The sequence below is a fragment of the Anolis sagrei genome, chromosome 11 (genome assembly GCF_037176765.1).
Source record: "Anolis sagrei isolate rAnoSag1 chromosome 11, rAnoSag1.mat, whole genome shotgun sequence".
Taxonomy (NCBI): Eukaryota; Metazoa; Chordata; class Lepidosauria; order Squamata; family Dactyloidae; genus Anolis; species Anolis sagrei.
In genome coordinates, this window is record NC_090031.1 from 8,422,501 (window position 1) to 8,447,623 (window position 25,123).

Consider the following 25,123-nt stretch of genomic DNA (forward strand, 5'->3'; position numbering starts at 1 on the left):
AATCAGCACTGACAAGCTTACCATCTGCCAGCTGCAAAAGGCAACCTTACTGGGATCTGCACGGATTATTCGCCAATACATCACACAGTCCTAGAGACTTGGGAAGTGTCCAACTTGTGATCCAGTACAACAGCCAGCAGAGTATCTGCTGTGGACTCATCTTGTGTTTCTAATAATAATTTTTTTTATTTTAAATTGTTTTATTGGTTTTTCCCACTCCCACCCTCCCCTCCTTGTACATGCCATTTATACATCAAACTACAGAAGTTACATTTGAAATATCAGTCTCAGTCTTAATTTTTCTGCTCCACATCCTAACACATTCTCTAAATAATTCCTAACTGGTTACCACATCCTCTTAGTTATTGTAACCTTTTCAATTTTATCTATATTATTCCATTTGCAATTTGTTATTTCCACATTTAACATATTCACTATATAGTTATACCAATTAATCAGCGTCCATTTTGTTTTGTCTTTCCAACCCCTCACTAAAACAATTTGTGCACAAGTGATTAATTTGTCAACCATTTTTTCCTTTTGTATATTCTTCACTCCTGCTATCCGTGCATGTAGTATATTTCTATTAATTATTACTATTTGTAAATTTAACATTCTATTGATTTCCCCTTCAATCCTTTTCCAGTATTCTTGCATTCCCATATCATATGATTCCCATATCATATGATTAAACACCCCTCTTTGTTCACAGCCATGCCAACACCTATCCTTTATCCCTGGTACAAAGCGTGAAAGTTGTGCAGGAGTTCTGTACCATTTTTGTAACATTTTCCTTCTTGCTTCCCTTAATACATTATACTTTTCTTTTGCTATATTACTTATTTCCCTTTGGATGTCTTCCCTCTCAATTTCCATATCCAATCTCCATGTTTGGAAAATTTCCTCTATTATTTCTTCTTTTACTGTTATAATTTGGTCGTACAGATCTCCTGCCACTTTCTTCTCCCCTCTCAAACATTTCCTAATCACCTTCTCAAATGGACTATCCTGTTCTCTAATTTTCCCCCTCCGTCTAAAAATTTCCTGTCTTATAGCCCAGCTTTGAATCCAATTCCCTGACCCTATCCAATTCTGAATTTCTTTTTGTTCTACGGGGTTTCCATCCTCTGTATATAGATCCTCTACTAACCTTTTCCCTCTACTTTCAATGTCTCAATGTTCTGCCTATCATTTCATCATTATTATAATTCATTTGCCATATAGTTGCCATCTTATTCTCATTACCTGGATTTAACTTCTTCTTTCTTTTTTTCCACACTTTTACTGTTCCTTTAAAGGGTTCCTTAAGTTCTGTTTCCTCTCTCCTCTTCCATTCCCTAAATATTATTTCTTTCCCTTTACTATTATTTATTATCTTCTCCATATTTACCCATTTTTTTCCGTATACTGTATTTCCAGCAATCTTTGGATTTGAAATGCATCATGATAAACTTCCAAACTTGGGATAATTACAAACCCCAAGGGCCATCCAGTCCAATCCCTTTCATCCAGGAAGAAAGATACAATAACAACAACAACAGCAACAACAAACCCCAAGGGCCAACCAGTCCAACCATCCAGGAAGGAAGACATAATAATAATAATAGTAATAATAATAATAATAACAACAACAACAACAACAACAACAAACCCCAAGGGCCATCCAGTCCATCCCTTTCATCCAGGAAGAAAGATACAATAACAACAACAACAAACCCCAAGGGCCATCCAGTCCAATCCCTTTCAGCTAGGAAGGAAGATATAATTTATTATTATTATTATTATTATTATTATTATTATTATGTCTTCCTTCCTGGATGGTTGGACTGGTTGGCCCTTGGGGTTTGTTGTTGCTGTTGTTGTTGTTATTGTATCTTTCTTCCTGGATGAAAGGGATTGGACTGGATGGCCCTTGGGGTTTGTAATTATTATTATTATTATTATTATTATTATTATTATTATTATTGTCTTCCTTCCTGGATGAAAGGGATTGGACTGGATGGCCCTTGGGGTTTGTAATTATTATTATTAATATTATTAATATTAATATTAATATTATATCTTCCTTCTTGGCTGAAAGGGGTTGGACTGGATGGCCCTTGGGGTTTGTAGTAATAATAATAATAATAATAATAATAATAATAATAATAAATTATATCTTCCTTCCTAGCTGAAAGGGGTTGGATGGCCCTTGGGTTTGTTGTTGTTGTTGTTGTTGTTATATTTCCCTTCCTGGCTGAAAGGGGTTGGACTGGATGGCCCTTGCCCCTTGGGATCTCTTCCAACTCAATGATATTATGACTCATTCATTCATTTATCAATTTTGTCTTCCTTTGTGGCAGAAGGGGTTGAGCTGGATGACCTTTGGAGTTCCAACTCTAGAATCCTATCCCAACACTGAGCTGTGTTTCTCCTCTGAATGAAGCCAGTAATACTGATGTGAAACGCATCTCATAATTGCATTTGATCCTGGAATTATATCCTTGGGCACAGAGACAAGGCTCCATCCCGACAAGACCATAAATCAATATATTACAGCTGGAAACAAGCAAAAGGAGCCAAATGGGAAGAAAAGAACAAGAACAAAAAAGCTCCTTCCCTCCATTTGATGTATAGGTTCTTGCGATGTTCAACTGCTGTCCCCATCATCCCCATGGCTGCCATAATGGGAGTTGTAGTCCCATCGCCTTCTAAAGAATGGAGAATGCAAGTGGCTGTTTTGAACCAACATCATGCAGAATGAATGCAAAGTAGGACACACTATTGACCAAAATGCAACCCGAAGCCAATCTGAAAATCGCTTCTAGTATCAGGTTAGCCATCATCGCGGCAAAGCCATCATCTATGTTTCGATCTCTGTCCTGTGTATCCATCTATACATATTGATATAGTGAACATCTCAGTATGTATGTGACTTGCGTGTCCACTTCCACAGACAAGCTCCCACTTCCATAAAGAACTATAGCTCCCACTACTCAGGAGACACCAAAGGCCCTCCCTCCAACGACATTGCACCATGAACATGTCCAAGAGTCCTCCACAAACACCACACTGCCCACCATCCAAGTGAAGGCTTTAGTTCGGAGACAATTCATCCTAGATTTCATGTGTTTCCTCCACCACAAGCATCCCAGTGTTCTTTTCCCTCTCCATTGGTGTGGAATTTGCATGATTCCCCCCAACACCATACTGCCGACCACCCAAGCGAAGGCTTTCATTCGGAAACAATTCCATCCTATATTTTATGTGTTTCCTCCACCACAGGCACCCCAGTGTTCCTTTCTCTCTCCTTTGGTGTGGAATTTGCATGACCCCGCTCACTGCCTCTCCCTTAACCCTTTCCTATTCTTTTCTATGGCACACAGCAAACAAGAATTGATCGGCAACTGGACATACATACTAGAAAGTTGTTGTTGTTGTTGTTGTTATTATTATTATTATTATTATGGTTGGATTACCATCTGTTGGGGCTGCTTGGATTGTGCTTTTTCCTGCATGGCAGAAGGGGGTTGGACTAGATGACCCACATGGTCCCTTCCAACTCTATTATTATTATTATTATTATTATTATTATTATTATGGCTGGATGACCATCTGTCGGGACTGCTTTGATTGTACTTTTCTTGCATGGGAAGGGGTTGGGCTAGATGGCCCATGTGGTCCCTTCCAACTCTATTATTATTATTATTATTATTATTATTATTATGGCTGGATGACCATCTGTTAGGGCTGCTTTGATTGTGCTTTTCCTGCATGGCAAAGGGTTGGACTAGATGGCCCATGTGGTCTCTACTATCATTATTATTATTATGGCTGGATGACCATCTGTTGGGGCTGCTTTGATTGTACTTTTCTTGCATGGGAAGGGGTTGGACTAGATGGCCCACATGGTCCCTTCCAACTCTATAATAATAATAATAATAATAATAATTATTATTATTATTATTATTATTATTATGGCTGGATGACCATCTGTTGGGGCTGCTTTGATTGTGCTTTTCCAGCAACTGAACACACTAGAGTGGTTTGGGGCTAATTCACCACGATTTATAGGAGTTGTAGGTCCTGGGATGTATAGTTCACCTGCAATTTAAGAGCACTCTGAACTCCACCAATGATGTAATTGGACCAAATTTGACAGGCAGAACCCCCCAATTACCAACAAATCATACTGGAGGTCTTTGGACGGATGTATGGGAGTTGTAGTTCACCTACATCCAGGGCACACTATGAACCCAAACAATGATGGATCAGGACCAAACTTGGCATGCATACCCGATACGTCCAAATCTGAATCCTGATGGGTTTTGAGGGGAATTGGCCTGGGCATTTATTTATTTATTTACTTCGCTTCTATACCGCAATTCTCAGCCCAAGGGCATTTTGGAGTTGTAGGTACTGGGATGTATAGGTCACTTGCAATCCTCCACCAAAGACATCTCAGTGTTTCTGACTCTCTCCATTGATGTTGAATTTGCATGATCCTGCCCACTGCCTCTCCCATAACCCTTTCCTAGGAATTGATCACCAACTAAACATATTGAAGGGGAATTTGAGGGGAATTCAAGTACTGGGATGTATAGTTCACCTGCAATCAATGAGCACTCTGAACTCCACCAAAGATGGAATTGGACCAAACTTGGCACACAGAGTCCCCATGACCAGCAAAACATACTGGAGGTCTTTGGGGAAAATTCACCTTGATTTGAGGGAGTTGTAGTTCACCTTCATCCAGAGAGCACTGTGAAACCAAACACCAAAGTATCTGGACCAAACTTGGCACACAAACCTGATATGCTGAAATTTGGTGACTGGAGGGGTTTGGGGGGAGCTGTCCTTCCTTTCTGGGAGTTGTAGTTCACCCACAATGAGAGAAACTGTGACCTCCATCAATGATAGGCCTGGACCAGACTTGGCACACAAAACTCCCATGACTAACTCAACCTACTGGAGGGGTTTGAGGGGACTGACCCTCAAATAGTGGGAGTTGTAGTTTACTCTGAGGCCAGAGAGCTAGGAATGCTTTGAAACCCCGCCCACTTTCCACCAGGCCCCGCCCAGTGGGTGGGGCTAAGCGACTAGCTCTGGAAACGCTTCCTTTTCCGACCAGGCCACGCCCCCAAGGGGCGGGGTTTCAAACTGAAGAGCCTCGGATAGGCCGCTTCCAAACACTTCCCTCTAGCCAATCAGCGCTTCGGCTGTGATTCTGTCCCGCCCCCAGCTCTGGTTCGCTGTTTAATCAGCGAGCAGCTTTCCCTCATGACAGACAGCGAGCAAAGCCGGCCTTTTACTTGAGGTGAAGGCATCATCCAATCACAAGCGCCGTTGGACCCAGAAGCTCCCGCCTTTTTCAAGGGTAACAACCAATCAGCGCCCCGAATATCGCAGTGTACCCTGGGATTTGTAGTCATGGGGCAGAATGACAGGCGCTCGCCAGGGCTCAATGCTTTTTTTTTCTTCCTAAAGTACAATAAACTGCTCTTTAGTGTCATCTTGTGGTCAAACCTGGAATTGCAACACATTGTCCTATTCAAACCTATTGGAACCTATGGCAAGCCCCAGGCTATGGATAATTAATTATGATAGGCACATGGCATTATATTATATTATATTATATTATATTATATTATATTATATTATATTATATTATATTATATTATATTATATTATATTATATTATATTATATTATTATAAGCTTACACTCAAACTACACTTCCCATAGGACACCATAATAATAATAATAATAATAATAATAATAACAATAATAATAATAATAATATATTATTATTATTATTATATTGTATTATATTATAAGCTTACACTCAAACTACACTTCCCATAGGACACCATAATAATAATAATAATAATAACAATAATAATAATAATAATATATTAGGACACCATAATAATAATAATAATAATAACAATAACAATAACAATAATAATATATTATTATTATATTATTATTATATTATATTATAAGCTTACACTCAAACTACACTTCCCATAGAACACCATAATAATAATAATAATAATAATAATAACAATAATAATAATAATATATTATTATTATTATTATTATATTATATTATAAGCTTACACTCAAACTACACTTCCCATAGGACACCATAATAATAATAATAATAATAATAATAACAATAATAATAATAATATATTATTATTATTATTATATTGTATTATATTATAAGCTTACACTCAAACTACACTTCCCATAGGACACCATAATAATAATAATAATAATAATAATAACAATAATAATAATAATAATATATTAGGACACCATAATAATAATAATAATAATAACAATAACAATAACAATAACAATAATAATATATTATTATTATATTATTATAATATTATATTATAAGCTTACACTCAAACTACACTTCCCATAGAACACCATAATAATAATAATAATAATAATAATAACAATAATAATAATAATATATTATTATTATTATTATTATATTATATTATAAGCTTACACTCAAACTACACTTCCCATAGGACACCATAATAATAATAATAATAATAATAATAATAATAATATATCATTATTATCATTAATATTATTATATTATATTATATTATATTATATTATATTATATTATATTATATTATAAGCTTAAACTCAAACTACTTCCTATTGGACACCATAATAATAATAATAATAATAATAATAATAATAATAATAGGAAACAATCACCCACTTAGACCACAATAGGATTTTGCAGACAGATAATGCAGAAGAAAGAAAAAATAAAGTAGTTATAGTTGTTTACGTGTAATGTAAGGAAATTGATGCAGAAGGAAGTAGTTATACTTTTCTCCATGTAGAATTAATGCAGAAGAAATAAAGTAGTTAGAGTTAATAGTTGGTTTGCATTTAGTATTAGGGAACTGATGCAGAAGAATGAAAGAAAGTAGTTATAGTTGGTTTGCGTGCCATCTAAAGGAATTAATACAGAAAAAAGAAAATAGTTAGAGTTAATAGTTGGTTTGCATTTGGTATTAAGGAACTGACGCAGAAGAATGAAAGAAAGAAGTTATAGTTGGTTTGTGTGCCGTCTAAGTGAATTAATACAGAAGAAAGAAAGTAGAGTTAATACTTGATTTGCATTTAGTGTTAGGGAATTGATGCAAAAAAGGAAGTAGTTATAGTTGGTTTGCATGCTGTCTAAGGGAATTAATACAGGAGAAAGCAAGTAGTTAGAGTTAATAGTTGGTTTGCATGGAGTATAAGGGAACTGATGCAGAAGAAAAAGTAGTTACAGTCAATTTGCATGTTGTCTAATGGATGCAAAAGAAAGTAGTTATAATTGATTTGCATGCCGTGTAAGGGGATTAATGCAGAAGAAAGAGAGAAAGTAGTTATAGTTGGTTTTCATGTCGTCTAAGGGAATTATATGCAGAAGAAAGAAATTAAGGGAATTATATGCAGAAGAAAATAGTTATAATTGGTTTGCATCTATTCTAAGGGAATTCATGCAAAAGAAAGAAAGTAATTGGTTTGCATGTTGTCTAAGGAAATTAATGCAGAAGATAGTAGTTAGAGTTAATAGTTGGTTTGCATTTGGTGTTAGGGAACTGATGCAGACAAAAAAAGAAAGTATTTATAGTTGGTTTGCGTGCCATCTAAGAGAATTAATACAGAAGAAAGTAGTTAGAGTTAATAGTTGGTTTGCATTTAGTATTAGGGAATGGATGCAAAAGAAAGTAGTTATAGTTGATTTGCATGTTGTGTAAGGGAATTCATGCAGAAGAAAAGAGAAAGTAGTTATAATTGGTTTCCATGTCGTCTAAGGGAATTATATGCAGAAGAAAGAAAGAAAGAAAGAAAGGTAATTATATGCAGAAGAAAGTAGTTATAGTTGGTTTGCATCTAGTCTAAGGGAATTCGTGTAGAAGAAAGTAGTTATCGTTGGTTTGCATGTTGTCTAGGGGAATTAATGCGGAAGAAAGCAAGTAGTTGGTCCCCATGTTGTCTAAGGAAATTATGCAGAAGAAAGTAGTTATAGTTGGTTTGCATGTTGTCTAAGGGAATTATATGCAGAAGAAAGAAAGAAAGAAAGAAAGAAAGAAAGAAAGAAAGAAAGAAAGAAAGGGAATTATATGCAGAATAAAATAGTTATAATTGGTTTGCATCTCATCTAAGGGAATTCATGCAGAAAAAACTAGTTATAGTTGGTTTGCATGTTGTCTAAGGGAATTATATGCAGAAGAAAGAAAGAAAGAAAGAAAGGGAATTATATGCAGAAGAAAGTAGTTATAGTTGGTTTGCATCTAGTCTAAGGGAATTATATGCAGAAGAAAGAAAGAAAGAAAGAAAGAAAGAAAGGGAATTATATGCAGAAGAAAGTAGTTATAGTTGGTTTGCATTTTGTCTAAGGGAATTATATGCAGAAGAAAGAAAGTAGTTATAGTTGGCTTGCATCTAGTCTAAGGCAATTGATGCAGAAGAAAGAAAGAAAAAAAGAAAGGGAATTATATGCAAAAGAAAGTAGTTATAGTTGGCTTGCATCTAGTCTAAGGGAATTAATGCAGAAGGAATAAAGTAGTTGGTTCCCACGTCATCTAAGGGAATTAATGCAGAAGAAAGAGAAAAAGTAGTTATAGTTCGTTTGCATGTCGTCTAAGGAAATTAATGCAAAATAAAGTGGTTACTTTGCACATCGTCTGCCTCTAAGGGAATTGATGCAGAAGAAAGAAAGAAAGTTATGGCTGGTTTGCACGTCATCTAAGGAATTAATGCAGAAGAAAGAAAGAAGGAGTTATATGCAGAAGAAAGTAGTTATCGTTAGTTTGCATGTCGTCTAAGGGAATTAATGCAGAAGAAAGAAAGTAGTTATAGTCAGTTTGCATGTCGTCTAAGGGAAATCACAATTGCCCTTCCCATCCAAAAGCCCAAATTCGTGACGGAATACCCATACACAAGTCAAACACTATCACACCTATACATATTCCATATGTATACATGGGTGTATGTATGGGACATATATACACATATAGGGGTGCTTTATATTTCTGTATGTGATAGAGGTTAGTAGGCATATGGTAGTCTTTTGCATGCCTTTATTTCCAAGCATATGATTGTACATATGGGATATAGATACATATATAGACACACAAACATGTAAAGGTATATACTTATCTATATATCAGTCTCTATCACATCTATAATCTATCTCCCATACAGATACATTCATGTATGGGATACGTATAATAGAAGTTAGTAGATATATGGGTACTAGGTTATAATATGCATCCATTTCCAAGCACATGGCTGTATGTATGGATGGGAGGATATAGATAGATAGGTGCCCATATATAGCATATAGGTACTATTTTATAATATGCCTCTATTTCCAAGCATATGGGGTGGTGTATATGGGCGATAGATAGAGAGATAGATAGATAGATAGATAGATAGATAGATAGATTATATCTATATACATACTCATATACATACATACATATGTATAGGTGCCCATATATGGTATATATAAATCCTATATTATAACATGCCTCTATTTCCAAGTATATGGGGTGGTGTATATGGGAGATAGATAGATAGATAGATAGATAGATAGATAGATAGATAGATTATATCTATATACATACTCATATACATACATACATATGTATAGGTGCCCATATATGGTATATATAAATCCTATATTATAATATGCCTCTATTTCCAAGCATATGGGGTGGTGTATATGGGATATATATATATAGATTTTTTTCTATATACATACTCATATGCATACATACATATGTATAGGTGCCCATATATGATATATATAAGTCCTATATTTTAACATGCATCGATTTTCAAGTTTATGGGGTACATATATGTGTTTTGGGAAAGAAAGCTGGGTAGATAGATGAGCCCAGTTGTGTAACATGCATCGATTTCCAAGCAGACGGGTGCATGAATGGCATATATATATATATATAGGTGCTCAAAGATGGGCGTTATTTCATAATGATCCATCTATTTCATGCGTCTATTTCCAAGTATTTGGCTGCAGGTATGGAATATATATATTATACTGCAGTGCTTTAGTTGTGATACGCTTTGAGTCTCCGTATGGAGAGAAAAAGCTGGATATAAACAAACATTATATATAGGATTGATCTATGGGTACCCATTTATACCATGCATCTATTTTCCTGAGTAAGGTTGGCTCCCTCCCCCCAAAAAGCAGACAGGTCTTATGGGCCTTCCTTCCTTCCTTCCCTCCATCCTTCTTTATTTCTTTCCTCCCTCCCTTTTTTCTTTTCTTCTTTCTTTTCTTCCTACCTTCCTTCTTTCTTTCCTTCATTCAGCCCTTCTTTCTTTCCTTTCTTATCTCCTTCATTCTCACCTTCCTTCATTTCCTTCTTTCCTTCTTTCTTTCCTTCCTTCTTTCCTTCTCTACTTCCTTCTTTCTATCCTTCTTTCCTTCCTCCTTTCCTTCTCTCCTTCCTTCCTTCTTTCTATCCTTCCTTCTTTCCTTCTCTCCTTCCTTCTTTCTATCCTTCTTTCCTTCCTTTTCCTTTCTTCCTTCTTTCCTTCTCTCCTTCCTTCCTTCCTTCTATCCTTCTTTCCTTCCTTTTCCTTCTCTCCTCCCTCCCTCCCTCCCTCCTTCCTTCCTTCCTTCCTTCCTCCTTTCCTTCCTTTTTCCTTCTCTCCTTCCTTCCTTCTATCCTTCTTCCTTTCTTTATTCTCTCCTTCCTTCCTTCCTTCCTTCCTTCTTTCCTTCCTTTTTCCTTCTCTCCTTCCTTCTATCCTTCTCTCCTTCCTTTTTTTATTCTCTCCTTCCTTCCTTCCTTCCTTCCTTCCTTCCTCCCTCCCTCCCTTCCTTCCTCCCTTCCTTCTTTCTTTCTCTCCTTCTTTCTCTCCTTCTCTCCTTCCTCCTTTCCTTTTCTCCTTCCTTCCTTCCTCCCTTCCTTCTTTCCTTCTCTCCTTCTTTCTCTCCTTCTTTCCTTCCTCCTTTCCTTCTCTCCTTCCTTCCTTCCTTCCTTCCTTCCTTCCTTCCTCCCTCCCTCCCTCCCTCCCTCCCTCCCTCCCTTCCTTCCTTCCTTCCTTCCTTCCTTCCTTCTTTCTTTCTCTCCTTCTCTCCTTCCTCCTTTCCTTTTCTCCTTCCTTCCTTCCTTCCTCCCTTCCTTCTTTCCTTCTCTCCTTCTTTCTCTCCTTCTTTCCTTCCTCCTTTCCTTCTCTCCTTCCTTCCTTCCTTCGTTCCTCCCTCCCTCCCTTCATCCCTTGCTTCTTTCTTTCTTTCCTTCCTTCCATCCACTCCTCCCTCTCTCCTCCCTCCCTCCTTTCTTCCTTCCCTCCCTCTCTTCCTTTTTTCCCTCCTTTTCTCCTTCCCTTTGGCCCTTCTTCCCTTCCCTCCTTCTCCCCTTCCTTCCTTCCTTCCTTCTTCCTTTCCTTACCTGTCCTGCTCCCCTTCTTCCTCTCCTCCTTCCCCATCGAAGCTGATCCCTTTGCGCATCTTCAGCCTGGCCAACGCCAGAGGCTCCCGGGGAAGCATCCTTCCTCACCATCGCCCTCCTCCCTTCCTCCCTTCCCTCCTTCCCTCCTTCCCTCCCTCCTTTCTCTCCTTCCCTCCTTCCTTCCCTTGAGCTTGGATCCTCCCACCCCTCCTTCCCTCCCTCGTTACCTGGCGCAGACCCAGTCCTTCATCGCCAGATGGATGGAAGGAAGGAAGGAAAGAAGGGAGGAAGGAAGGATACAGAGTATCCAGGAGGCCACCAGGGCGCTCTGCACATGCTCAGATGCACCAAACTGCGTTCATTCTGCAGTGTAGATGCAGAAGCCTTTCAAGAAATAATAATAATAATAATAATAATAATAATAATAATAATAAATAGTTGCAGCCTCAGATCACTGGGTGGACTGCAACTCCCATCATCCTATCAGTCGCCTGCTTTTAGGGCTGATGGGAGTTGCAATCCAAAACACTAAAGAAAGGGGTTCTATGCCATGTAAAGCAAAGCAAAGCAAAGCAAAGCAAAGCAATGCAATCCAATGCAATTCAATGCAATGCAATGCAATTCAATGCAATGCAATGCAATTCAATGCAATGCAATGCAATGCAATGCAATGCAATGCAATGCAATGCAGTAAATGGAAGGAGTGGAACTGGATGGCCCTTGTGGTCTCTTCCAACTTTATGATTCTATGAAAATAAAACAATAAAAATAAAATAGAAAATAATATATTAAAGAAATAATAAAAGAAAAAATAAAATAAATAAATCATACAATTATAATATAATATAAAATATAATATATTATATCAAACAAATAATAAATTCCAATATAATAAAATAAAGAATGAAATAAATAAATAATAAAATCATCATAGAATAAATAGATAAAATAAAAATATAATATATATGAAACAAAGAATAGAATTATAATATAATATAATGAAGAATAAAATAAAGAATAAAATTATAAAATAATAAACAAATAATAAAACAAAATAATAATATAATAAACAAATAAATAAAATAAATAATAAAATAAATGAATGATACAACTATAATATAATATAATAAACAATAAAATAAAAATATAATATATCAAACAAATAATAAATTATAATATAGGTTCTTGTGGGTTTTTTCGGGCTGTATGGCCATGTTCTAGAGGCATTCTCTCCTGACGTTTCGCCTGCATCTATGGCAAGCATCCTCAGAGGTAGTGAGGTCTGGTGGAATTAGGACAATGGGTTTATATATCTGTGGAATGGCTGGGGTGGGGCAAGGAGCTCTTCTCTGCTGGAGCTAGGTGTGAATGTTTCAACTGACCACCAGGCAGGCCTTCAAATGCTAATGAAGGTGATCAGCTGAAACATTCACACCTAGCTCCAGCAGAGAAGAGCTCTTTGCCCCACCCCAGCCATTCCACAGATATATAAACCCATTGTCCTAATTCCACCAGACCTCACTACCTCTGAGGAAGCTTGCCATAGATGCAGGCGAAACATCAGGAGAGAATGCCTCTAGAACATGGCCATACAGCCTGAAAAAACACACAAGAACCTAGTGATTCCAGCCATGAAAGCCTTCGACAATACAATTATAATATAATATAATAAACAATAAAACAAAGAATGAAATAAATATTATATTTATTATATTAAAATTCTAATATAATAAATGATAAAATAAAAATATAATATATGAAACAAATAATAAAATTATAATATAATATAATAAATAATAGAATAAAAGAAACAAATAATAAAATTATGAGATAATAAACAAATAATAAAATAAAATAAAATAAGGAATAAAGTAAAGAAATAATAAAATTATAAGATAATCTAATAAACAAATAATAAAATAAAATAAAGGATAAAATAAACAAACAATAAAATTATGAGATAATCAAACTAATAATAAAATAATATAAACAATAATATAAAATATCAAATAAAAATATAATATAATAAAGAAATAGTAAAATAAAATGGCCGGGGTGGGTCCGGATGGCCCTTGCGGTCTCTTCCAACTTGCATGATTTTGTGAAAATAAAACAATAAAATAAAATAAGAAATGAAATGAAATATAACCATAAATGAAAATGCATATCGAAGGAGCTGCCTCTGCAGAGCACGCAAAGGACAAGTCCCGAGATAAAAAGGTTTGCGGACAAATATCCCTGAAGGTCGGAGAGATAGAGAGTCTTTATATTCCATTCTCCGGTGGGAAGGAAGGAAACACATACGCCTCAAAGTCAGAATCACCTTGGCCGATAGCGCTATATAACAACGTGCTATAACAGGATGTCCCTGCTGCAGAAGCAAAAGTTTTTGCGATTTAATAAACCTTTTCCATGTGTTTATGATAGAGCTATTGCTGAGGACAGATCCCTCCCCTTGGGGCAAAAAATTATATTAATATGTTTGGCACTGCAGCAGAGAGTTCCGCAGCTCCCGAGGACTTGTATGTCCTTGTCAATGCGTTGCAGTGTATTAAAATGTCTATTTTGTAAATGTATGGTATCTAAGCTTACTTTGGAGGGGCTCCTCCGTATCCACTGATGGCTCTTTGTCAAGGGCTTTGAATACATTTTCTTGCCCTGGTGAAGGGAGTTGGACTGGGTGGCCTTAAGTATTTTCTGTTGGTCATGGGGGTTCTGAGTGGGAAGATTGCCCCAATTCTGTCATTCATGGAGTTCAGATCACTCTTTGATTGTAGGTGAACTATAAATCCCAGTAACTACAACTGTCAATGTCTATTTCCCCCAAACTCCATCTGTGTTCATATTTGGGCATATGGAATATTCGTACCAAGTTTGGTCCACATCCATCATTGTTTGAGTCTAGTTCTCTCTGGATGTAGGTGAACTACAACTCCCAAACTCAAGGTCAATGCCCACCAAACCCTTTTAGTGTTTTCTGTTGGTCATGGGCATCATGTGTGCCACGTTTGGTTCAATTCCATAATTGGTCGGGTTCAGAATGCTCTTTGATTGTAGGTGAACTATAAATCCCAGTAACTACAACTCCCTAATGTCAGGGTCTGTTTCCCCCAAACTCCATCTGTGTTGACATTTGGGCATATGGAGTATTCGTGCCAAGTTTGGTCCAGATCTATCATTGTTTGAGTCCACAGTGCTCTCTGGATGTAGGTGAACTACAACTCCCAAACTCAAGGTCAATGCCCACCAAACTCTTCTGGGGAGTCACAGGAGTCCTGTGTGCCATGTTTGATTCAATTCCATCATTGGTAGAGTTCAGAATGCTCTTTCATTGTAGGTGAACTACAAATCCCAGCAACTACAACTCCCAAATGTCAAGGTCTATTTTCCCCAAACTCCATCTGTGTTCATATTTGGGCATATGGAATATTTGTGCCATGTTTGATCCAGATCCATTATTGTTTGAGTCCACAGTGTTCTCTGGGTGTAGGTGAACTACAACTCCCAAACTCAAGGTCAGTGCCCACCAGAACTTTCCAGTATTTTCTGTTGGTCATTGGAGTTCTGTATGCCAAGTTTGGTCCAATTCCATCCTTGGTGGAGTTCAGAATGCTCTTTGATTGTAGGTGAACTATAAATCCCAGCAACTACAACTCCCAAATGACAAAATCAATTTTTTGAGTGATGGTCACTCCTTGGGTTAGTAGGTGTCTTGTAGCCAAATGTGGCAGCCATTCGTCCAGTTGTTTTTGAGCTATGTTAATCCCACAAACAAACATTACATTTTTATTTATATAGATAGAGCATAACATCCAAGTATCAAAACCGTGAAACAACGACACTTAAAACATGAATTTCCCAAACAAAACTTCCATGATCTTGACTTGATTCCAAACTATGCTTCATCTGACTACAAATCCTGTACTTAGGACTTTTATGTCCTCGTCAGCTAAGTCTCTAGCATTCAGAAATTGGTTTCGTGTTAACTGAGAATTGCTTATCTTTTTCTCTCAGAGCCTGGCAGACCGCCGAAGCCACTGTTCGGCTCTCCTGTTTTGACTAAACTCCTCGCGTCTATCTATTTGCTCATGATCTACTTGCTCAGATGCCGAGCTGTTTTCATGTTCCCTATCATGGGACATCACTCCCCACATCCAAAAGCACCCTGATCCTGAAACACAATCACAGGTTGAGCTCCAACATGATGTGGGTACCGATAGCCGCATATCGGGTCTCCGTGTCCGCGGCTCAGGTTTCAATATCCGCTGTTTGGGTCTCACTATCTGCGGCCGTTTTAAATTGCTCTATTTCAGAACCAATTAGGAAATGACATTGCTAACCAAATAATAATAATAATAATAATAGCAAAATCACAGGGGCCAACCAGGATTCTAAGGCAGTTCAAAGTGCTGTCAAACTGAAATTGTTGTCTGGTGTAGACACACCCTGAGAGTCACAGCATGAGTGCGATTCCCCGAAAGAACATTAGAGGGTAGCAGCAACACATAGAGAACAAATGCAATTGTTAAAGTCTAGAAGTATTAGTAGTTTTGAATATAGATAGATAGCTAGATAGATGCACCCGAGGCTTGTTATTATATTATGATGATGATATTTTATATTGGTATGATGATGATGATGATTAGATGCACCTGAGGTTTGTTATTATTATATTTTATATTATTATTGTTATTATTATATTGTTATGGTTATTATTATTATTATTATTAGATGCACCTCAGACTTGTTATATTATTATTATTATTATTATTATTATTATTATTATATTGTTATAGTTATTATTATTATTAGATGCACCTCAGACTTGTTATATTATGATTATTATGATTATTATGATTATTATTATATTGTTATGGTTATTATTATTATTAGATGCACCTCAGACTTGTTATATTATGATTATTATGATTATTATGATTATGATTATTATATTGTTATGATGATGATGATTATTATTATTAGATGCACCTGAGACTTGTTATATTATTATTATTATTATTATTATTATTATTATTATTATTATTATTATATTGTTATGGTTATTATTATTATTAGATGCATGCAAGGCTTGTTTTTATTATTATTATTATATTTTAAATTGTCATGGTGGTGATGACATTATTAGATGCATCCGAAGGCTTGTTGTTGTTGTTGTTGTTAATATTATTATATTTTTATTATTTTATTTTATATTATTTTATGATGATGATGATGATGATGATGATGATTAGATGGGCCCGAAGGCTTGTTATTATTATATTTATTATTATTATATTGGTATGATGATGATAATAATTATGATTAGATGTATCCAAAGGCTTGTTGTTGTTGTTGTTGTTGTTAATATTATTATATTTTTATTATTTTATTTTATATTATTAGACTGATGATGATTAGATGGACCCAAAGGCTTGTTATTATTATATTTATTATTATTATATTAGTATGATGATGATGTTGATGCTAAGATGCATCCAAAGGCTTATTATTATTATTATTATTATATTTTATATTATTATTATACTATTTTGTATGAGTAGGATGATGATCATTAGATGCATCCGAAGGCTTGTTATTAGTTTTATATTATTATATTTTATTATTATTATTATTATATTTTTATATTATTATGTTTATGATGATGATGATGCTTAGATGCACCCAAAGGCTTGTTGTTATTATTATATTTTATATTATTATTATACTATTTTGTATGAATAGGATCATTCGATGCATCCAAAAGCTTGTTATTAATTTTGTATTATTTTATTTTTTTTTATTTTTATATTATTATGTTTATGATGATGATGATGCTAAGATGCATCCAAAGCCTTGTTATTATTATTATATTTTATATTATTATTATTCTATTTTGTATGAGTAGGATGATGATCATTAGATGCATCCGAAGGCTTGTTATTAATTTCATATTATATTTTATTATTATTTTATTTTTATATTATTATGTTTATGATGATGATGATGCTAAGATGCATCCAAAGGCTTATTATTATTATTATTATTATTATTATTATTATTATTATATTTTATATTATTATTATACTATTTTGTATGAGTAGGATGATCAATTTTATATTATATATTATTATTATTATGTTTATGATGATGATGCTAAGATGCATCCAAAGGCTTGTTATTATTATTATTATTATTATATTTTATATTAGTATGCTTATGATGGTGATGATTAGATGCACCCAACGGCTTGATATTATTATATTTTATATTATTATTATTATTATTATTAGTAGTAGTAGTAGTATAATGATGATTCGATGCACCCCAGGAAGGTGCATCTAATCGAAAGCCAACCTTAATGGCCCTCTTACGAAAGCCATCCCATGAATCACTTCTATTGAAAAGGTTTCGCCATCAAAGGCGTGCTTCCTCCTTCCCATGACTGTTTCCAAACTCTTTGCCAGGAAAAATCCCTTTGACGCTTATGAGGAAGTGCATAAAGAAATACATCATATTCTGGGCATTTCCCCATCAAGAGCCATAGGGCAAAGCAGGAGGCCAAACCCATGCCAGGCTCCAGGATAAGACACAGAGAGATGGCAATTGGCTTCCTTTCCTTCCCCATACAGTGCACCCACACTGCCGAATGAATTATTATTATTATTATTATTATTATTATTATTATTATTATTATTTCCAAACAGCTATGCATCTATTATTATTATTATTATTATTATTATTATTATTATTATTTCCAAGCAGCTATGTATCTATTATTAGTATTAGAACGTATTATTATTATTATTATTATTTCCAAGTAGCTATGTATCTATTATTAGTATCAGAACTTATTATTATTATTTCCAAGCAGCTATGTATCTATTATTAGTATTAGAACGTATTATTATTATTATTATTATTTCCAAGTAGCTATGTATCTATTATTAGTATCAGAACTTATTATTATTATTTCCAAGCAGCTATGTATCTATTATTAGTATTAGAACGTATTATTATTATTATTATTATTATTATTATTATTATTTCCAAGCAGGTATATATATCTATTATTAGTATTGGAATGTATTATTATTATTATTATTATTTCCATGCAGCTATATATCTGTTATTAGTATTAGAACATATTATTAATATTATTTTTATTTCCAAGTAGCTATGTATCTATTATTAGTATTAGAATTCATTATTATTATTATTATTTCCAAACAGCTATATATCTATTATTAGTATTAGAATGTATTATTAATATTATTTTTATTTCCAAGTAGCTATGTATCTATTATTAGTATTAGAATTCATTATTATTATTATTATTTCCAAACAGCTATATATCTGTTATTAGTATTAGAACATATTATTAATATTATTTTTATTTCCAAGTAGCTATGTATCTGTTATTAGTATTAGAATTCATTATTATTATTATTTCCAAACAGCTATATATCTATTATTAGTATTAGAATGTATTATTATTATTATTATTATTATTATTATTATTATTATTATTATTTCCAAGTAGCTATATATCTATATTAATTCTAGAATGTATTATTATTATTATTATTATTATTATTATGTTTATTTATACCCTTCTGCCTATAAGTAGACTCAAAGCAGCTATGCACCAATTATTAGTATTAGAATGTGTTGTTGTTATTGTTGTTGTTGTTGTTGTTTATTCACACCCCGCTTTCCGCTGCTGCTGCCGCACCCCCTCTGGCTCCTGTTCTGCTTGTGATCTTTGGAGCATCCAATGCTTATTTCCAAGGCTGTTCCCATTTGGTGTCATGCATTCGTGCAATTTACTCTGTTATTTATTTATGGGCCGAGTCCAAAGGTGCCCCCATGCAGAGGCAAACCCAGCTGACTTTTTATTGCAATGGAAAATGTTATTTAATCACAAAACCTTGTGTTCCTTTCCTCTCATAGAATCATAACAGAGTTGGGAGGGAATCCCAAAGGCCACCCAGTCCTTCCCCCTTCCACTTGACTCTGCGTGGAAAGCACAACCCAAGCCTTCCAGACAGATGACCATGCAGCCTCGCTTTGAAAAACTTCAGAGGGCTGACTGCACTATAAAACCATTATATTTAATATTATTATATTTTATGTTAGTATGGATTATGATTATATATATATATATATATATGGATTCTTATTATGATGATAGATGCACCTAATTACTAACCTAAAATATAATAATTAGATGCACCTGAAGTCTTGTCATTATGATATATTATTATTATTATTATTATTATATGTTATATTATTATAGTTGTTGTTGTCATTATTGTTTTAGTATAGGTGATGTTGATTGCAATTATTATTATATTATATATCATTATATTATGTACCTTATTATTATATATTATATTATTAGAATTATTATGACAATTAGATGCACCTAATTTATAATATAAATAATAATAATAATTAGATACACCTGAAGGCTCATTATAATACATTTTATATTATTATTATTGTATTTTATATTAGTTTGGATTTTAATAATTATTATATTCTATTATAATATAATATTTATATTCTAATATTATTATATTTTATATTAGTATGGATGTTAATTGTGATATTATATTATTATAGTATTTATTATATTATTATATTAATATGTTTATTATGATGATGATAATTAGATGCACCTAATTCTGAATATAAAATGTAATAATAATTATATGCACCCAAAAGCTTGTTATAATATATTTTTATTATTATTATTATATTTTATATTAGTATGGATGTTTATTATATTATATTATAATATTTTATATTATTATTATATTATATATAAGTATGTATATTGATGATATTTGTGATATTATATTATTTTAGTATATATTATATTATTATATTTTATATTAATATGTTTATTATGATGATGATAATTAGATGCACCTAATTCCGAATATAAAATGTAATAATAATTAGATGCACCCAAAGGCTTGACATTATTATATTTTATATTATTATATTTATTATTATTTTACTGACATATAATTATCATTATAATCCATACTATAGTAATAATAATAGTAATAATAATAATAATATATTGTTATTATTATAGTATGAATTATGATGATAATTATTATATATTATTTATATTATTAACTTTTTAACTTGTATGCAGAACACATCATGCGATGTGCAGGGCTTGATGAATGCAAATCTGGGGTGAAAATTGCTGGGAGAAACATTAACAACCTCAGATATGCAGATGACACCACCCTGATGGCCGAAAGCGAGGAGGAGCTGAGGAGCCTTCTAATCAAGGCGAAAGAAGAAAGCGCAAAAGCCGGGTTGCAGCTAAACGTCAAAAAAACCAAGATTATGGCAACAAGAATGATTGACAACTGGAAAATAGAGGGAGAAACCGTGGAGGCCGTGACAGACTTTGTATTTCTAGGTGGGAAGATGACTGCAGATGCAGACTGTGGCCAGGAAATCAGAAGACGCTTACTTCTTGGGAGGAGAGCAATGTCCAGTCTCGATAAAATAGTAAAGAGTAGAGACATCACACTGGCAACAAAGATCCATTGCCTAGTCAAAGCCATGGTATTCCCTGTAGTAACCTACAGATGTGAGATCTGGACCTTAGGGAAGGCTGAGCGAAGGAAGATCGATGCTTTTGAGCTGTGGTGCTGGAGGAAAGTGCTGAGAGTGCCTTGGACTGCGAGAAGATCCAACCAGTCCATCCTCCAGGAAATAAAGCCCGACTGCTCACTGGAGGGAAAGATACTAGAGACAAAGTTGAAGTACTTTGGCCACATCATGAGGAGACAGGAAAGCCTAGAGAAGACAATTATGCTGGGGAAAGTGGAAGGCAAAAGGAAGAGGGGCCGACCAAGGGCAAGGTGGATGGATGGATGGCATCCTTGAAGTGACTGGACTGACCTTGAGGGAGCTGAGGGTGGTAACGGCCGACAGGGAGCTCTGGCATGGGCTGGTCCATGAGGTCACGAAGAGTCGGAGACGACTGAACGAATGAACAACAACAACAATTTATATTATTATATTTTCTATTAGTATGATGAGGATGATAATTAGATACACCTAATTATTAATTAGATACACCTGAAGGGTTGTTGTTGTTGTTATTATTATTATTATTATTATTATTATTATTATTATTATTATTATTATATTTTAGATGACGATGATGATGATAACAATGAAAAAATATATTGGAAATAATAATAATAATAATAATAATAATAATAATAATATTTTGTATTGTATTTTATAATCTGGTTTGTATATATTTATTTGTCTGTCCTATATGTGAAAGACCTATAGCTTAAGCATTAAATAAACTATCTATCTAATAATAATAATAATAATAATAATAATAAACGAAATCCAGCATATAGATCTCGTTTGCTGTGACATACTGTGCTTTTGTGTCAATAATAATAATAATAATAATAATAATAATAATAATAATTCAATCCTCAGAAGTCAAAGCTGAAAATGCAGAGAAAGGCCAACTGTATTACAAAAGCATTCATTTCCTTCACACAGTGATCCATTGTGGCAGCTCGAATCCCACCTAAAAATAATATTGACTTTTGGTTCTGTTTTCATCTCTCGGTGTTTTTAGGGTCTCCAAAATGAATAGGAAAGGATGGTTGTTTCTGGGATGTGCCTGCAAGCCGACGAATCCGAGCAAAGTAAATTGGGAATACTTCAAATGTGTGTATTTATTCATTTATCATGTCAGAAGCTAATTGAGAATACAGTTATAATCCAGTCTCAGACACTTATTGAGGTTCTGGGTTTTGGCCTACCTCTTTTGGACTCTTGCTTGCTGAGGTGTTCCTGCGAATATCTCTGTAGATCTTAGGAAGCTATTTCTTGATTTAAGACGTTGATGTGCTGGTTGATATCCAAACAGAGGATGGGTCAGAGATGTCACTGCCTTACTCTTTGCATTACTGGCTGCTACTTCCCGACGGATGTCAGGTGGTTCAATGCCAACTGAACAGTATAATTTCTCCATCCTGTGATAATGCAGCATGTCTCATTAAGAGCCACATCCACTGTTTTAACATGGTGAGATGTATTCCACAGTCGGCGTGCATATTCAGCAGCAGAGTAGCAAAGCGCAAGGGCAGATGCCTTCACTGTGTCTGGTTGTGAGCCCCAGGATGTGCCAGTCAGCTTTCGTATGATATTGTTTCTAGCACCCACTTTTTGCTTGATAGTCAAGCAATGCTTCTTGTAGTCCAGAGTGACTCCCAGGTATTTTGGTGTGTTAGTATGGTGCCCTTCTCTCACTCCCACCTCCTTCGCAAGTGCGATTTGTGGGTACGAGGGATGTCCTGTGCCATCAACTCTACTGGACCGGCATGTTGTCCAGTTGCCCGACCACCATCTCCCAAAGCAGTTGCTCTACTCCGAACTCAAGAACGGAAAACGGAATGTTGGTGGGCAGGAAAAGAGATTGAAAGATGGGCTCAAAGCCAATTTTAGACACTGAGAACTGGGAAGTCCTGGCCCTTGAGTGCTCCAGCTGGAGGTCAGCTGTGATCAGCAGTGCTGTAGAATTTGAAGAGGTACGAATGAAGGGCGAAAGAGAGAAACGTGCCAAGAGGAAGGCGCGTCAAGCCAACCCTGACCGGGACCACCTTCCACCTGGAAACCGATGCCCTCACTGCGGGAGACAATGCAGATCAAGAATAGGGCTCCACAAACACCTACAGACCCACAAGAATTCTGATCCTGGAAGACTATCCTACTCGGCCAATGAGGGGTCGCCTAAGTAAGTAAGTACAGTGATCTTGGAAGACTATCCTACTCGGCCAACGAGGGATCGCCTAAGTAAGTACAGTGATCTTGGAAGACTATCCTACTCGGCCAACGAGGGGTCGCCTAAGTAAGTAAGTACAGTGATCTTGGAAGACTATCCTACTCGTCCAACGAGAGATCGCCTAAGTAAGTAAGTACAGTGGTCTTGGAAGACTAACCTACTCAGCCAACGAGAGATCGCCTAAGTAAGTAAGTACAGTGATCTTGGAAGACTATCCTACTCGGCCAACGAGAGGTCACCTAAGTAAGTAAGTACAGTGATCTTGGAAGACTAACCTACTCAGACAACGAGGGATCGCCTAAGTAAGTAAGTATAGTGATCTTGGAAGACTATCCTACTCGGCCAATGAGGGGTCGCCTAAGTAAGTACAGTGATCTTGGAAGACTAACCTACTCGGACAACGAAGGATCGCCTAAGTAAGTAAGTACAGTGATCTTGGAAGACTATCCTACTCGGCCAACGAGGGATCACCTAAGTAAGTAAGTACAGTGATCTTGGAAGACTAACCTACTCGGACAACGAAGGATCGCCTAAGTAAGTAAGTACAGTGATCTTGGAAGACTATCCTACTCGGACAACGAGGGATCGCCTAAGTAAGTAAGTACAGTGATCTTGGAAGACTATCCTACTTGGCCAACAAGGGGTCGCCTAAGTAAGTAAGTACAGTGATCTTGGAAGACTATCCTACTCGTCCAACGAGAGATCGCCTAAGTAAGTAAGTACAGTGGTCTTGGAAGACTAACCTACTCGGCCAATGAGAGATCGCCTAAGTAAGTAAGTACAGTGATCTTGGAAGACTATCCTACTCGGCCAACGAGGGATCGCCTAAGTAAGTAAGTACAATGATCTTGGAAGACTATCCTACTCGGCCAACGAGGGATCGCCTAAGTAAGTAAGTACAGTGATCTTGGAAGACTAACCTACTCGGACAACGAGGGATCGTCTAAGTAAGTAAGTACACTGATCTTGGAAGACTAATCTACTCGGACAACGAGGGATCGCCTAAGTAAGTAAGTACAGTGATCTTGGAAGACTATCCTACTCGGCCAACGAGAGATCGCCTAAGCAAGTAAGTACAGTGATCTTGGAAGACTATCCTACTCGGCCAACGAGAGATCGCCTAAGTAAGTAAGTACAGTGATCTTGGAAGACTAACCTACTAGGACAATGAGGGATCGCCTAAGTAAGTAAGTAAGAACACCTAAAGCTTAGGAGAGCTTCTATTCGACTATTTCAAAGCTCCCTGCTTGAGCGGTGATGGCATGATCGTCAGCATAGATTAAACCCTCTGTCCCATCTGGCATTGGCGGATCATTTGTGTAAATGCTAAATATTGATGGAGCAAGCATGATCCCCTGAGTCAGGCTGTTCTTCTGCTTCTCCGGCTCTGGAACTCAACAAAAAAGCTCCTGTTTTGTAGCAGATTTCCTATGAAGCGGGTGAGGTGGTAATCCTTTGTGTTTGTGTATATTTGTGTGTGTATAAATATATATGTGTGCAAACTGGCCATAAGGGGGAGGGAAGGCTTTTGCACCCAAACTGGGACTTTTGACCCAGTTTTCTGGAAACAAACAACACAAGTTGCAAAGAACTATAAATCTAATGCTTTCCTTCCCTTCTCTTTCAGGAAATGCAACCCAGTCCTTGCAAAATACTCTTCGTATTATTTATAGCAGGAAGGGTATTTATTTCCTTAAGGGGGTTTCCCACCCACAGCACAATCCCTTGCTTTCATTTGACGCAAACCATGTGCTGTCACGGGTTTTGTGCCTTAAAAAAACAAAACAAAAGCCCAGCATTCGGAGCCGCTCAGCATTCCTAATGCAAGCTTT

The 25,123-nt window shown here is 35.6% G+C and overlaps 1 protein-coding gene across 2 annotated transcripts in view; it reads right to left on the bottom strand.

Annotated features, from left to right (window-relative positions):
- Positions 1 to 11,732, bottom strand: part of GARNL3 (GTPase activating Rap/RanGAP domain like 3) — a 72,087-nt gene extending 60,355 nt beyond the window's left edge. The window contains exon 1 of one of the 2 annotated variants that reach the window (XM_067471843.1): positions 11,671 to 11,732. In XM_067471843.1, the coding sequence (XP_067327944.1) occupies positions 11,671 to 11,693 (23 nt within the window). In that variant the 5' untranslated portion in view covers positions 11,694 to 11,732. Of the gene's footprint in view, positions 1 to 11,443; positions 11,589 to 11,670 lie in introns of those variants that run through there. The other variant, XM_060757373.2, reaches the window with a different exon arrangement.
- Positions 11,733 to 25,123: the final 13,391 nt, after the last annotated feature.